Source organism: Aspergillus flavus, chromosome 3 (assembly GCF_009017415.1).
Source record: "Aspergillus flavus chromosome 3, complete sequence".
Taxonomy (NCBI): domain Eukaryota; kingdom Fungi; phylum Ascomycota; class Eurotiomycetes; order Eurotiales; family Aspergillaceae; genus Aspergillus; species Aspergillus flavus.
The window spans coordinates 1,610,507-1,627,057 of record NC_092407.1 but is presented as its reverse complement, the minus strand read 5'-3'; the positions used below and the strand labels follow the sequence as shown (position 1 = coordinate 1,627,057).

The 16,551-nt window shown below is 49.3% G+C and overlaps 4 protein-coding genes across 4 annotated transcripts; 1 reads left to right on the top strand and 3 right to left on the bottom strand.

Moving 5' to 3' along the window:
- Positions 1–3,320: 3,320 nt before the first annotated feature.
- F9C07_2104612 (uncharacterized protein) lies at positions 3,321–4,497 on the bottom strand (the record flags this gene model as incomplete). Its single annotated transcript, XM_071508978.1, has 3 exons — positions 3,321–3,806; positions 4,030–4,191; positions 4,387–4,497. 3 exons carry the CDS (start codon positions 4,495–4,497, stop codon positions 3,321–3,323), a joined length of 759 nt encoding a protein of 252 aa, XP_071364940.1.
- A 3,047-nt stretch (positions 4,498–7,544) lies between these two features.
- F9C07_4741 (putative alcohol dehydrogenase) lies at positions 7,545–8,591 on the bottom strand (the record flags this gene model as incomplete). The annotated part of the gene is made up of 1 exon (XM_041285247.1): positions 7,545–8,591. One exon carries the CDS (start codon positions 8,589–8,591, stop codon positions 7,545–7,547), a length of 1,047 nt encoding a protein of 348 aa, XP_041144380.1.
- Positions 8,592–9,234: 643 nt separating this feature from the next.
- Positions 9,235–11,220, top strand: F9C07_2104610 (fungal-specific transcription factor domain-containing protein; the record flags this gene model as incomplete). The annotated part of the gene is made up of 3 exons (XM_071508977.1): positions 9,235–9,571; positions 9,625–10,136; positions 10,186–11,220. 3 exons carry the CDS (start codon positions 9,235–9,237, stop codon positions 11,218–11,220), a joined length of 1,884 nt encoding a protein of 627 aa, XP_071364939.1.
- Positions 11,221–12,466: 1,246 nt separating this feature from the next.
- Positions 12,467–15,747, bottom strand: F9C07_4739 (putative sodium P-type ATPase; the record flags this gene model as incomplete). The annotated part of the gene is made up of 3 exons (XM_041285246.1): positions 12,467–15,101; positions 15,162–15,427; positions 15,511–15,747. 3 exons carry the CDS (start codon positions 15,745–15,747, stop codon positions 12,467–12,469), a joined length of 3,138 nt encoding a protein of 1,045 aa, XP_041144378.1.
- Between the last annotated feature and the right edge of the window lie 804 nt (positions 15,748–16,551).

Genomic DNA, 16,551 nt, shown 5'->3' with positions numbered 1-16,551 from the left:
TTGTTGCCTTCAATGAACCTTCACCCACCCGACTGCCCTAGATCAATTATTGGACCTGGAGCCGATCCCAAATTCCAATGGAGACTTCGAGAAGAAAGTGTCGGAAAAATACTTCTAGGACGAACAGCTACTAACTTGGAAAGATGCTAGTGAACAGGAAAAGCTAACAGTGGCCAGACAGAAGCTTTGCTGATAAGTATATTGAAGACGCTGGACCCTTTTTGTCCCAAAGAATATCTATGAATCTAGCGACTAACATATCAAATCCGGGTTCGTCGAGGCTTTCTCGCAGGATTACACCCATATGCCTCCAGGCACGTCGAACCATGAAATGCTCGGGCGTTTAATTGTCTTAAAAAGATACAGACCGTTTGTGAGCTACCCGAGCTGCGAACTCGTCGAGGCATTGTTATCATTAATTTTACAATGATTTGTCTATCTGCTCGTAATACACTCTTCGATTCTTCTCAACAACATTCTTATCGGCACTGTACTGAGTTCTGGCCATTTCCAGATCGTTTGTTGATTTCTGTTAACAAGGCATGTGCTGGTAGGCCCCACGGGTATGACTGAAGGTCCTCTTCGACTCTTGGACTACCCCGTAGTCCTAAGGAGCCTGTCTGCGCCTCTGGGCATAGCATATAACAGTTTGCTGCTTCCTCTCCAACATCTGGGGATTGGTCGAGGCTCCCGGCGGTTTTAATGCTCGGCATTATCAGTATTAGCACCGTGAACCCTGTGGCCCAATTTGTTTGCACCGGTTTGAGGACTGATCTGTCGCCTTCGATGACCTGCTCTTCCCGCCCATACTTATCCAGGAGATAATCAGGCTCTAAGCAAGTTATTCATTGCTGACTTTTCCCCATTCCTACCTTGGTAACCTCCAAATATCCGTTACCTTCTACGATCTACTGACTGCAAGTGCGCATGAATTTGTTCCATGAAAAGCTGAGCTGGCATCGCGTGTATAAGCTGCACTACATGCCATGCCCTAGAGTTGAGAAAGTGGAACAAGATTTCCTTCTGTTATCAACTCGGAGTGTGATGGCGTATGATCACTTAGCAACAGTGGATAGAACGAGGTGGCTGTAGGACATGCTACCATCTGATGGAAGCGATATGGTTCAAGCGGTGGAAAGTAGTTGATTCCTTCAGTTAATGGCCGAGCGAGATTCTCGGACCCAGTTTCGTGGTAACACTCCCGTGGCCCAGAGGGAGTCACAGGGCGTATAGGGAGACTTCGAGCCAAGTGAGGAGGAGTATCTTTCGACCTCACATGAGTCACGGATCTGCTGGAAGCATTGTCCACAGCTGCACAGGGAGCACAGGACCCGAAAGGAAGTAATATAGCAAAATGTAAACATGCAAGCGTGTCCAGTATAGTATTGCCGAGCCATAACCTGCTAAATCTCTAGATTTGCCTGATGGATGTCGCTATTTGTTTATCCAGACTAGCAGCAGTTTATTCAGTACCCGAACGAACTGCTACTGTCTCTGCCCAAACCCGGGGATATTTATCGGCTCTTTTAGATCCAGAGGGCATGGCGACTATCTGGTTCTCATCTTTCATCCAACATCTCAATGTCACCTCGTTGACGGAAAGCTTTCGAGCCGCTACTTCCATCGTAATTGGATACCACCTCCTCGAGGGACTTAAACCCATGGTCCTTTTCTGCCAACACCTCCATCTTCCCTTCTTAGTTTAGGGGAAGGTGTATTCTTAGGGTTTCTCTGGCGTATTATCGTGATCGTCCTTGAGTAGGAAGCTCATAGTGTCGGTGAGCTTTGGTTTTTTCCGATAGACGCCTTCAATATCTTTCTCAATGGGCTTAATAGCTCGCAGGGGCAGAGAAATAAATAGATAATACTATTTTTTTTATAGCCTTCAGGGCAATGCTCCCCCGTTATGTGCGAACACAGGCAGAAAACATCATTCCATGTAATACCGAGCAATCGAGGGCCTTGTTGAAATCTCTCTTAAAAACAGGCCCTTTGCTTTTAACCGACCAACGACTTTTGGCGGTTGGATTGAAAACTGCCCAGTGCTTTATCTGGTTGTCTGAGGATTTACTCGGACCGATGTTCGCTCTTACACGAAGTTCTTTAGTAAAAGCTATGTTACCCTGTACAAGCGGTGACATGACATTCAGACCCCAATCAAGGCCAAAGGGCGAGTTGTTCGTATTAGGCCATTCTCGAGCGAATCTCGACAGTACCGTGAGACCTGGAACAGTGGTCTTTTCCGTCATTCAGTTTGTTTGCCAGCTGGCACAAATAACGGAAAATATTAGTCGAAGCATTGTCAAAGACTTTGTTGTCGATGTTTAAACTAGTCGCTATGCAGCTTTTGCTCATCAACTTGTTGATGCAGTAGCTGTCACTTTTATCCTCACTACCGAATTGGTGGCTATTCTGTCCGACCCGCAAGTAAGTATCCAATAGGCCATGCCGCTATAGCCACTTAATTATTGTCCAGATATAGACCGGTAAATAGAAACGCTTTAACGAGGGTTGTTGTCTTGCTGAGGAGAGACAGCTCCTCTGTCAGGAATGACTGCCCAAAGTCCAGGCTCTTCCAGGCTTTACTCTGTTGACTCATCTGTGTTTTGCAAGCGTAACAATAACGATTCTATATCGTCAGCTGAATCCCAGACATGATAGTGCAAGCTAGGATTTGATCGTCCATGCCGTTTATTGTTATGAGTTGATCTTCTCACAATTAGCACCAATGCTTCTCGCCCCCTAGCCCTACTATTGATCAGCGTACCGGTCCCAGTGGGGATTCGCGACCCAGCACAGTTAGACTCGTCCAAGGCAACTCTAGTTGTTCGGCCAGCGGCCCAATAATCCTAGAGTGCGAGGTTGAAATCCCCAGACAGCCTAATAAGCAACAGAGCTTGACCCGAGACTAGCAATTCTTAGGCCACGATTCCATTACCTCCGGCACCAGGCGGGGGACTAGCAATAATTGCCTAAAGGGACGTGATGATGAGGAGGGGTTCCGGAACATAATCGCAGGCCATGCTCGCTGTAAAAAATACCACACTAGAAGACAATTCGTGGAAGCAAGTATAATATCTGCCTAAGAATGTCTAGATCCTGCTCGGGATAGTGCATTTCGATCCGTCGCTTGGGGCCTTGGAGGGAGGCTGGGCGGATGGCAATATGATTCGTTGAAGACCGAACCATTCCTGATCTTCCCATTGTAGGTATACCTCTTTGGAAAGTCTGACCGTTTTGGCCTCATTTTGTCTTCCAGTATTGACGCACAACTTGTGAATGAGAACGATAGGTGTCATCCCTTTTTTTTTGGCCGAGCTTTATCTCAACATGCGGACCCTGACGAGATGAAGATTTTTCCTCAATCCCTCAAGCAGCTGTAGATAACTTGTGTTTAGTAGGGGACAGTCCTCGGGGGTAAATGTATCTTGCGTACCTGCATTCCTGTCCAGCTTGGGCTGGATATAAAATGTATAAGGAGCGTCTTGGTCTGGCGGTTGACCGTCGAGGCATCCTATATGGTGCAGCGCAGAGGTGAATGTCCAAGATAACACGATAGAAGACGGTTCTCTCTTGCTATTAGATGCCTTGCCATTGAATGAAGAATACCAATAAACTTCCTCTTCCTCCGGCTCGAATAACATTGACCTCTTTATTTCGTGTAGAAATTCGTCGTATTCCAGACCAGGATTATCGGCGTTTCCTGTGCTCCGTTGTAATTGGTTTCCCTGACGTTTGTCTTCTAGGTATATCTTGACCCGCCGTGACTCCTCGGAAAAGTCAAGCCGAATATTCCGGACTTCCCCCTCGCGTTGAATCGTAAGAAGCAGAGATTTTGTTGCAGTCGGAAGGCTGCCTGATGATGTTGCACGCCCGTTCTTTCATGGTGCTATTGCTTAAGAGTTGTCTTTTTTAGAACTGCGAGGCTAAGGAGATCAAGCAAGCATTCTGCCTTATTGCTATTGAAATAGGTTCGAAGAAATTCGGGGTAGGACGTTATATCCTCCGATATCGTATGTTTCAACGGACCTGATTCATATGCTTGGTCAAGCCAGATTCGAACACGCCCACCTTTGCCATATGCCGTGCCAGGGTAGTCAGGATCCGCTCTTCGTCGGGTTCACTGTCGCCCACTCCCATGCTCGTGATCAGATCGGTGTACGATTTACTCTTAGAAAGTGGCGCCATTGTCTGGGTAGTGTACGTTAATAGACGAGCTCAAGGGCCGCAGAGCCGCATACGACATTGATAATTGTACTGTGGAGTACAGCAAGTAGTAATGAGAGGGTGGCCACGAATATACCCACCTACTAGAGCGTAAGGGGGTGGTTAGTCGTGGTGTGGAACGGTTCTGGTTCATGAATAAACGTTTGTAATGACCCATACAGACGGTGCTTGCGCAGCTTGTTCTGCAAGCAGACTGGACATCTTGCTATGTAATCTTGAAGGAGTTCTTATCTTTTGTAGATCAATAACTCTTGTAGCCGAGGAGCGCATTTTTCGTAACTTTGGTGGTTTTCGTCGTATATGATTCGGAAAATCTGAGGTGCCAACGATCTGGGAAGGTATACCTTGTAGATCAGGAAATGGAGGTCATACATCTCATTAAAGGGACTGTTGTTATTCAATAATGTGTGGCTGCTGGTGGCCAAAGAGCAGAGACTAGTGGCCATGTCCGACGGGCCTTGGAGTAATCAGTGTGGCCTGCCGCCATAGTAACGTCCCCTTGGGCGACCATACCTTGATGCCACAGGGTGGGTTGAACGTAGGCAGCCAATGCGTTATTTATGACGGTAGTGCCTCGAAAGCCCAAATGTATCTCCCGCCGCCCGAACGACACTTCATCGACGTCGCACTCACTCTCGTTCAAGACGTGTAGAAGTCTGGGTGCCGCGCAGTACTATGCTTTCTTCTATCACTTTCAAGTTGAGCTTCATCTCGACGTAGATATGAACCTTGGCTCCACCTGGGTTTATTGAAATTGAGCAATGAAAGCAATCTGGCATTTGCCTTCCCACAGTCTAGACCAAAAGCTTCTTCAAATAGCAGTCGGTTTGTGTGTTCGTAGGATCTGAGATGCCGAATAGCCTGTTTGGTTGCCTCCCACATTTCGATTCCATATCACCTGTCTAATCCAGCATGATAGCGGAGCGATGTATCATGAAGCAGCCGATGAGAACTATTATGAGTTCGAATTCGCTCGCAAAAGTCTACTGCCTACCCCATTATATAACCGGGATTGTGGCAGGTTGAACTCCAGCTTAATAATTCCGGTTAGATCTTGTTCCAAATCTGGTTGCGCTTCTTCCGCGATTCGCTGTCGAATTCCTTTGGGCCATGTGTCCAATTTCTTTGCCCTCATATACGGTAGCTGTTTCGTGGTCTTGTGCTTGATTGCAAAAGTCCTTGTTCCTCATACTGTACAGAATATGCTGTGGAAGTTTTGTGAGGCATTGAAACTCGTCATGTAGGATGTCCATTCTATATCTAAGGTAGACTGTCATCCCGGTCTGCTGGTTATCGATATTATTGCCCCACTCGGTAGTCCATACAGGAAGCAGCCTTGAGGGCATTGCACAGACTCTGGAGTATATTCCGGAACAGGTTGAGCTCTTTGGAGTTGTAGGTTTTGGGATGCAAAGCATGGGACTTGGCTCTGTTTGTCCCAATAGTAAGGTCCGGCAAATATATGTGGGCGATCCTTTTGGCCCTCTACGTGATTCCACAGGGCATTTTGGAGATTGGACAATTGAGATACCAAGATCAAAATCGTGAGGTCGAGATCAGCACCCTTCTCGAGCAGTAGTCTAACAGCACTCTCATGCCCATTCTCAGCAGCGCATATCACTTGTGTGCAACCACTGTTGAATCCATCCTCGACAAGACCGATGGCTTGGAGGCTGCCACACTAGAGAAGTGGAGATAGTCCGAAAGCTCTATGATGTTTCAGCAGCGGGACAACTATATAACGTATGTCTCATGCTGATGCACAGTTGCATCGATAGATTTGCAGATGGTAAGAGGCGGCATAAAGTAAGAGCCAGGGGCAGGTATATATAAGGTGGAACTATCTCCTGGTAGCCATGCTGTAGACTAACCACCTCTAACACTTTCATGAGTTCGCATTGTTTGAGGTTTGACAGTGGGGATGCAACGTTTGTCGACAAGGGTAGGGGAAGGTTTAGCAGTACAGAGAGCTATCACCAAGGGCGAATGTGATGTATAGATCCTTAAATCCTTAACATTCTTATCAAGCTGATAATCACAGCTTCCTAGCGCGACTTGATGGGTCAAGAATGCCGTTGTTCCTTCCAAGTTGTAGCCAGTAGCCAATTCATCAAGCTCATGAATGATACAACAGAATGGTATGGTACGCTTGTGCTTTCCAAAACATCCTGGTTCACATCTTCGTCATGATCTTGGGTCCTATTCTCGGCTTCGGCTTTTGCTGAGCTTGCTTTAATATCCGCCTGATCAACCAGCTCGCGGGATAAATGATGAACATTTGTGTAAGTATCCTATTGACCAGGGTGCCTTGCAGAAGCAGATGCGGGTGTCAGTCCCACAAGAATTCATCGACCTTTTCGAATATACTGCGTGATCTGCAGGGGCATAAGGAATTCCATTTCCCGCTGCTCTTGACATCATATGAGTAAAAGTCGATATCGAAATGAGCGTCATGGTCTATTCCAGTATCCAGGAGACTCTGCTGATACTGGGTAGGGATTTTAAACATCCCAAAGTCCCAGGGGGCACAGAACTCTATTCTGACCCATCTCAACTTGAAGAAATTCTTTAATCTCGGGACTTGTACCCACTCTGGGTAGAGCTCGTGTACTTGGCTTGAGCGGCCACGCTGCCGGAGAAAATAAAGGATACGGCTTTGCCAGAGCAATTACTTTCACTTGGTTAACTTAAGCATTTTCGTTGTCATCACGGCTAATTGTCTGGATGTCGGGTTGAGGCCAGCATTGCAGGAAGAGAAATTCTTTGTAGCAGAGTAGAGGGAGCACTGCCTTGCCCTCTAAGAGAGCAGAAAATGGAATCAATAATATAAAAACATCGAGGAATGGTTGACTGTATCACCTATCTAGAAGCGATCGGTAGGGAGATAGCGCCCTTTATATAGACAAGCCTATACAAAGGATTTCAGAGCTTCACAAAGGATATCAAGGAACAAAGAATGGCGACGTATTCACACGGCGTGCCATAGTGGGAAACGCTCATATATATTTTTTTGAATAGTGAAGACAGGCCAAACATTCTCTGGAACTTTTCCTGCATTCATTGGAAGATATCGTCATCTGTCACTGTTTTACCATGCAATTGTCGGCATTGTTGGGAATGACATTGTGCCTTCACTGTTTGTGGAACGGGTGATCTATTGCTAGAAAGTATGGGAGTTGTACTGCAATACTGAGTGGATACAGACAGTTCTAGTTGATGGCTTTGTGTCAAGATGAATCTTTCGTGGACAGTATGGAATAGATAGTAACAAACAAAGAGGTTTCGGACTCCAAGCATAAGAGCTTTCCGCATTGAAATCAAGGAGTTTCAGCCACATTATACACCAATTTCTGCCCACTAACCTTGTCCTCCTTCAGCAATTGCATTCCCTCCAGCACGCCCTTCAATCCATCGGCGCAAACCTTAATTGGATGCACCTTGACCTTACCCTGTGCAATCAAGGGCTCGGAGAGTTTCCAGAACATCTCGGCGAACTCTCTGTCTTCGGGTATCGCAGGAATCTGGAGGTCGCCGAACTGAAGTGGCTCTCCAACAGCGGTATAGCCCAGGGTAGCGCGATCGTTGACATTCTCACGTTCGATCTTGCTGTCCAGCAAATTGCTGTACTCTCCACCCTTGGTTGAAAGAGCATTGTCGCAAAACTTCGCGCTGTCATCCAGAGAGATAGTGTCAAAGGCCAGTCTCAGATTATCGTTGGTAGCCTCGCGGATAGCCGCGGCGGAATTGGGATCCCGGTAGTCATATACAGCATCTGCGCCGAGCTTGTTGACAAAGTCGAAGTTGTGAGGCGAGCAGGTAGTAATGACATTGTAGCCCGAAAGCTTGGCATATTGAATCGCCAGAGAGCCGGTGGCAGTAGAGCCGCCGTAAATCAAGACCGGTTCCGGCTGGGAAATGGGCTCAGTTGGTAAGGCCAATTTCAGACTTTGATAGAGTCCTTGGCCAACTGTGGTAATGCCGACGCCCAAAGTGGCAGCCTCTTGGAAGCTCAGCGAGTCGGGTATGTGCATCTGGAGATCACCCTTTGCAACTATATACTCGGCGAAGGCACCGTCCTCCAGCTCCAAAACATTCGCGCCATGGGTAACGCCGCAAATTCGATCACCTTTGCGAAAAGATTTCTTGACGTCCTTGCCTACTTCCTCAACAATCCCGGAGTAGTCACATCCGGCGAGACATCCAGTGGCCCCGAGATCCCACTCAACATGCTTCCAATCGGTGGGGTTCAATGCTACGCTGACCGTTTTAATCAGGATGTAGTCATCGCGAAGCTTAGGTAGAGAACGGTCCGACACGAGGGATACCTGTTTGGGAGCCGTGTAAACAACTGCTTTCTGGGACATTATGAGAGTGTCAAGTGTAGTAGTGAGTGAGGATCATTGGGAAAAGTGAGGGGAAGAATTTATTACGGGTAGAGAAAAGGAGGGGCATTGGGGGCTAGGGTTTGACTTTGGACACTGTGGAACAATATGTAAGAATCTCATCGGCCCAGTCCGAAGTATATATTGTCTTGTCTTGTTTGGTCACTGGAACAAAGAGAGTGCGGCAAGTTGATGACAAATCGACCGATTACTAATCCATCGGTTCATAAGCTAGTTCCATCGCTTCTTCTCCACCTTGTCTACTCCAACTACTTGCCTTCCTCGGCTCATAGAGACTATGTCCTAATTGAGTAACCCTGGTGAGTTGGCCGTTCTCTTTGTCCCATATCTTGGTATATTACTAAGGTCAATTCCAGAGACTGGTGGTTTTCTTGGCAATATACCACCAAAGAAGAAGTCGATCCGGTGGTCGATATCAGAAGCCAAGATATCGCTTTTTCAATCTGACCAATGATTGTGAGGTTCGAAATATGTGGTGGACCGGTTCAATGATATCCCGATGTGCATACAAGGCATTTGATTAGAAAGCACAGAACTATCACTTTCATTCCAGCACTGCAGACAACCACACCGGCTTATCGGTGTGGTTCTATGCTCTTTCACAATGACTCCTTCCCCAAGGGAGCGTGTGCCTCGAGCCTGCGAACACTGTCGTTCGCGGAAAATTAAGTGTAACGGCGAACAGCCATGCAACGCCTGCTCCCGAAATCCTCAAAGATGCGTCTATCGGACGGGCAGCATACGTAACAGAAAAAGTCGCCAAAACAGAGAACAACCCCGTACTCCAGCAACGTTACTACCAGCCCCACAGTCTCCAGCGGTGCCTGGAGAGTGTCCGAATATTCGCCTCGTTGACGATCCGGCCCACTACAAGAGGCAGTACGAGCTGAGAGCCGGCATTGGAGTATCCAATCCCGAGACAGGAAATTTCCAATTCTACGGTGAGGGTGGCTTATGTATCTTGGAGAGCTTGAGCCATGCTGATCATGTTCAGGCCCGTCATCTGGTTGCGCCTTCCTGCAAAGAATCTATCAACGAATTCAAAAATCGCCCTCCAGGGAATCACTTCTCAACTGTCGCACGGGGCCAGTTCCAGATGGCTTACTAAAATGGGGCGTGGAGAGGTTTATGTTCACGGCTGATGCTGATGGAGACCTGCGCCGGTCACGGTTGGCGGCGGAGGCATTCCTTCCTCAAGCTCTAGGGGATGTATTCATTGAAGCATACTTTAGAATCGTCCACCCGCAGATGCCGGTGCTTGTGTATACTGAGATTATCGATTCTTGGAAGCAGATGTGGGAAACTCCGATACGAGGTCGACCGGTGAAGAACCAAGAAATCCTATTCATGGTCTTGGCTCTAGGGGCCCGTGTTATCAGGCTGAAGAAAAGTGAGCAAGAAAACCGAGCGGATGAATGGGCCGAATACTTTTCGAGTCGAGTGTCCGAAGGCTCTATCTTCATGCAGGAACCGAGTGTCAAGGGGGTAAATTTAATGTTATTGAAGGTACGCATAATTTAAACTTCCTTTGTATAGAATTATGTTAACATCCCAGGCCATGTACTCGTTGCAACTCATGCGGCAGAATGATGCTTATCTGTACCTGGGCCATGCTACAAGAACTGCTATGGTCTTAGGTCTCCATCGATCCCAAGTGACTTGCGGTCGCGAACCACATTTGCACCGGTTACGTCATACCTTCTGGATTATGTATGTTTTCGAGCGGTTATCGTCCGTGTATATGGGCCGACCTTCCTCGTTGTCCGACAACCAGATTGATACCGCGTATCCCGAAGATATCCCGTGTTACAAGGATGAGCCTTTTCATCCACCGGCAGTTGAATGCACATGGACAAGGGTTATGGCCGACATTGCCAAACTGGCCGACCACATCTCCGTGGACGTTTACTCTCCTGCTAGCATCAAAAGTCTTGCAGATACGGCCAAGGTGGAACAGACTCTCCTTGAATACGATGCGGCCTTGCAAGCTACCACCCGGTGTTTGCCAGAATACTTGCACTTCTTTGATGAGTCCGTACCTGTTGGCGAAGACTGGCAAGAAATTCAGCGCCTGAGTCTGGGATTCGCCTACAATGTCGTGCGGATGCTTCTATACCGACCGGCCCTGGTCCTAACGACCTTCTTCACATCCACGAGCGAAGCGCAGCGGGTCGCTGCAGGTTGTATTCGTTTGCAAGAATGCATCGACAACTCGACGGCGGCAGCACGCAATTTGATCAGTTTGGCCCACGACGTCTATTTCCGGAGGTTTCCCGATATCCGATATGACGGAGCGCTAGCTTCGTACATGGTCTCGGCTATCATGACATTACTCTACGACGTGTTGAACTTGGGAACAGAACCGGACAAGGCCCATGAAACATTCGCCGTGGTGGAGCAGGGCATTAGATGCTTAGATGATATTGAGCATACAGGATACACCGTTGGAAAAGTTCTAAGTATGGATTTAATGAAGGTGGCTAAACAGGCAGTATTGGCAGCGGATCCAGTGGTAGACACGAATCAAGTTTTAGTCGATTCGTTCCCTTGGTTAGAGTATGGTTCCCTTCTCCTACATTCTGATCATTAAACTGACTTGACAGTAACTTCACCCCTACCACCACGATAGATACCAACCCTGTTCCGACGCCATATATGTATCCTCAAGACGGGTCTTTTCCTGTGCTAGGAACCCTGGCATCGGATGTTGCTATGTTGTCGGGCTCTCAAGTTAATTGCCAATGGCTTAGTAATGGGCTCGATCCAAGGAGCATCCCGGGATGTTTGCATTGAGTCGGTCGTGGAGAGACAGTGGGACGAAGAACCACAACAAGGATCCGATCCCGAGCCAGGCTTATAGCTCTATGTTGCCAAATAGTCGTTGAGGACCATTTGGCGAACGGCCAGCTCTATCGTCAATCTTGACTACCGATATCTCTGGCCTTCAAGGAACTGAAAAACCCTCATTACAGACGGCCAGCGAAACACCCTTGAACACCCAAAGTCTGAGATTGACATATTATATATCAAATACTATCCTGGGTTACTTTCCTCCTTCAGCAGTCTCGCATAGGAAGGCGACGGCATCCCAAGAGTTTTCTCCTGGCTTCTCCATGACACTGATACTATCAGATCTCACCAAATGTCAACCCTTACAAAGGCAGCCCCCCCCCACTCCAAAGTCCGTTACCTCGGTCCGTTCTTCGGAAGGACTACTTCAGTGATCGATGTCGATCTCCATCTAATCCTCGGCTAGGCGTTATTCCGTCACCAGCGAAGACCTTACACTCGATTTCGGTGATTTATGGCGTTCATGTACAGTGCAGTGTACTTACAACGAGGCTTAGACATAAATATAGATAATTTACTCGAAGCTAATAACAGACCGGCCAATCGCACGGCCCAATTACGTATACGAGGCATATACGAGGGAATAAAACCATCCAGTAAACAAATACCGCATTCGGGAGGGGCTAGTAGACAATTCATACATGAATCCCAGAACCCTTTACGAAGTGGCATTCTTTTCCTAAACTACCTACTGTGACTACAAATCTACCTACTAGATTCTGTCCGTGGGGTACAGATACACTGTTCCCACAAGCACAACAACCTAAAACAAAAACTAGAGCAAGAACAAAAGCAAAATCAAAGGCAAAAGCAAAAGCAAAAGCAAAACAACATCCCCAGTCCCATCCACCTCCTTTCAAAGCCACATCTACTACTATCAAAAATGTCCACAAAACCAATAAGTCGAAACCCGTATACCGCGCACATAAACCCAGTGATGGAAGGTTCCCTGGCCACAATGAATGCGAGACCAGGGAAAGCAAATGTTAAGGCATCTGGGTAGCATTAGCCTGGGCCAGGGAATGCTGGCCCCTAGCACGTCTACGGAAGAAGACGCGCTTAGCCCATTTCCAAGCCTCAACGCCCATGAAGAAAAGGATAGCTTCGACGAAGACGATGCCCCATTCCCACGAGATGCCGGTATGTTTGAAGACGATCTTGTTAATGACGGGGATATACAGGATCGGGAAGGTCGTGACGAAGCCGGCCATGATGGACCAGAAGAGGAACGGGTTACGCCAGACATCGTACATCCATTGCGTGAAGTAGCGCTTGGATTTGGGCTGCATGCGGAAGAAGGAGCGGCGCATGTTGACCATTTCCCAGGCGAGGAAGAGGGCGAACCAGGTTAGGCAGACGAAGGTGGTGGCGCGGGCGCGGAAGACGAGATCGCACTCTTCGGACCATTCTCTGTTGCAGCCGCGGGCGAGGTTGCCGTCGCCGAAGCCCCACATGCGGATTGAGAAGGCTGAGAGGCAGAGGGCGGCTGTCCAGAGGCCGTAGACGAGGATGTCGATTATGACTTCCCAGGTGAAGATGCCGGCTTTGTCTTGTGGGGGCCGGTCCATGATGTCTGGGGCGGCGACTTCCATGCCCAGACCCATGTCGGGCATGCCGGAGGTGATCATGATGATCCAGATGATTTCGACAGGGGAGAGGGGGAAGACGGAGCGGCCGTCCAGGTCTTGGAAGGCGAGACCGATGAGCAGGGTGCAGGCTTGGGCGATGTTCTCGGAGAGCAGGTGGAGGACGAATTTTTGGATGTTGTCGAAGATGCGCCGGCCTTCTTCGACGGCGTTGAGGATCGAGGCAAAGTTGTCGTCTGTGAGGATGATGTCTGAGGCGTCTTTGGCGACGTCGGAGCCGGCTTGGCCCATGGCGATGCCGACATCTGCGTGCTTGAGAGACGGGGAATCGTTGACGCCGTCGCCAGTCATGGCGGCGAAGCGTCCACGGCGGTGGAGTGCGTCAATCATGCGGACCTTGGTCTGGGGAGCGCAGCGTGCGATGACGAGAGGCAGGGTGGGAAGAGCGTCTACTTCGTCGTCGGTGAGTTTGTCGAATTGACCGGCAGTCATGACCATGGCGTCAGCCACGTCGGCTGCCACTGTGCTGAGATCCGCAGGGAGGATTCCCACTTGCTGTGCGATGGCTTTGGCGGTGCCCGGGTGGTCTCCCGTTACCATGTGCACTTCAATCCCGGCACGGTAGCAAGCTGCGATAGAAGCTGCCGTTTCTGGGCGCGGAGGATCATACAGACCGATCAGTCCGAGGAAGCAGAGATCCTTTTCGACGTCGTCACGGTTGAGATCGGAATCTTCGAGCAGACGGCTTTCTTCTTTGTACGGCCGGTGAGCCAAGGCCAATACGCGAAGACCAAGTTTGGCGAGCTCTTCCATGTTATCAAGAATCGAGGTACGGTGGCTATCGGTCATGGGCACGGGTGTAGACGAGTCTTGATCCCAGATGATAGTCGTGCATGCATCGATGATGCGCTCGACAGCGCCCTTGGTGAAAACCATAGAGCGTTCCTCTTGCGGAGTGACCTTGGTGAAGATGACAGACATCTTCTTAACAGTGGAATCGAAGGGGAACTCTGCATTCTGGTGCCACACGGCGCCTTCACCTTTAGTCCATCGATCGCGATTCCAATTGAACCTCGAAGCAAATACTTCAATGGCGATTTCGGTCGGTTCACCACGAGCGCGCCACTCCCCTTCGTCGGATTTATAGACATGAGACAAGTTCGCCATGGATGCCACATCCAGGAAGTCCTCCAACTGACGGTTCCCCGGGATGAGGTCCTCGGGCTTCGCCGCAGGTTCACCTTCTTTTTCATCGTCAAAGTGCGCAGGAGACACCGGAGTGAATGTCACATCACCAACGGTGGGATTAAAGGGTTCGTTGGATGTGCCAACGGAGTATGTGCCTTTCGAGGGAATCCAAGCTTTTTTGACAACCATCTTGCCCTGAGTCAAGGTGCCCGTCTTATCAGAACAGATGTCCGTCACTGCACCGAGGGCCTCGAGAGAGTCTAGCTTGCGAACAATAACATTCCGTTCAACCATACGCTTCGTACCCACAGCCATGGTGATGGTAAGAACGACCACCAAGCATGCGGGAATCATACTAAGACCGGTTCCGACCGCATACAAGATGACTTCGTTGTTGTCACTGAAGAGATTGGCAGCCATTACAACGATCGCGAAGAGCACGGCGACTCCAAACAGAAGTATAGCCAGTTTCGACAGCTTTCTCTGCAGCGGAGTTCCAACATTGACACCAAGAAAGCGACCAACAGCGTCAGTTCCAGTAAGAGTCCACGCCTGGACATACCACCGCTTCTTGGTCTCTCCGTTGGGACCACGCTTCACTGGACGCTTCTTACTGTTGCTGGCCCGTAGCGCGGCAGCAATAGAACCAATTTCAGTGGACATACCGGTACCGATAACTACACCTCGGGCACGGCCGCGGGTGACCGTGCTGGAGCTATAGGCAATGTTCAGACGGTCACCGGGGCCAGTGTCCTCTTTGAAAGTGGAGTCGTATTCCTTCTGGACGGGAAGAGACTCTCCCGTGAGGAGGGCTTCATCCGTCTCGAAGTTCACGGCTTCAACCAATCTGGTAGGATTTGCTGTTAGCTGATATTGAACTTACAAACAGTATGCACGGAGGACCTACCTGATATCTGCCGGAACTGTATCACCTGTTCGCAATTCAACCATATCACCAGGGACGATCTCCACGGAGGGAACCGAGAAGGTCTGACCGTCTCGGGAGACCGTACCGGTAGGCGAACTCAGCGAATGCAAAGATTCCATGGTCTTCTCGGCGGCATACTCCTGAAAGAAGCCGACGACGATGTTCAACACGATCACGGCGGAGATGAACCCGCCTTCAATCCATGACTTGATACCGAAACTGACCGCCATGGCCAGTATCAGGACCTACAACGACGAATTGGATCAGACTCTGGGAGCTCTTGTATAACGAAGGGGGGATCATGACAAAGGAAAGTGGGTCCCTTAACTAGCATCATTGCGTTGGCGACCTGGCGGATGAGGATTTTGATGACAGAGACCCCTTCGCCTTCCTCTAGCTTGTTGGGGCCATACTGTTGAAGACGTTGTTTCGCCTCGTCGGTGCTCAAACCCTCATCGAGTCTGGTGCCGAGTTCTCTAATCACGACATCGTAAGGAAGAGCATGGGCCGGTTGACTCAATGGAGAGTCTCCTGACCCAGAGCCAGTGTTCTTTTCGCCCGTCATGGGAGAGGAAGCTTTGATGGACCCCTATGCAGACGTGTTTACTGGAGGTCAGATCTCGAAACGATCGATACTGAGAGTTCGATTATCTACGGAGGGGGGAGGAGACTGGGACTTTTTAAGTCATTTCTAACGAGACTACGGTGAACTGGGCCAATATGATGGGGATCCGATTTTTAGCCTTCGACTGAATTCAGGACGTGCCATGCCTAGACATGCAGGAGGACAGTCATTGGAAGAGGACCGGAGCGCATCTTGGCGCCCAGGCCCAACGGATTTATGTATAGGAGGGTTAGGGTCTGGAAAAGATGACGAATTCGTCGAAAGTGGATCATGGCTCCTACCAAACCCAGTTGGTTCGATGAATCGCCCTGGACACGTGCTCAGCCCGTGACTTGCCACTGTTCCACCTGCCAAGAAGCAATTCTTTCGCGTACTGCACTTCGTATTTCCTCCTCCACTGAATGCGACGCTACCGGTGGGGAGCGCGCAAATTTCCTTGCTTGGCACCGCTAATAAATCATCACACCTTCTCGACTCGGCCATGATAGACAATTCTCGCGGAAAAGAGAATGGCCTGGAGCCGGTCGGTGTGTCCTGCATATCAGCCAATTCACTTGGGCTCGGATCTATCATCTGCGGAATATTGTCCATGCCATATAGGGTACCCACGCAGAACCTTTGCCATGACACTGGCTGAACCCCGACCGTCGGGCGGAATCAAATACCGCTCGGAGGGGACTTTTCTCCACTCTGGAGCCGTCCAGTTTTCGTGGAGAAATTTCAGGTACACATGCAATGCGTCGC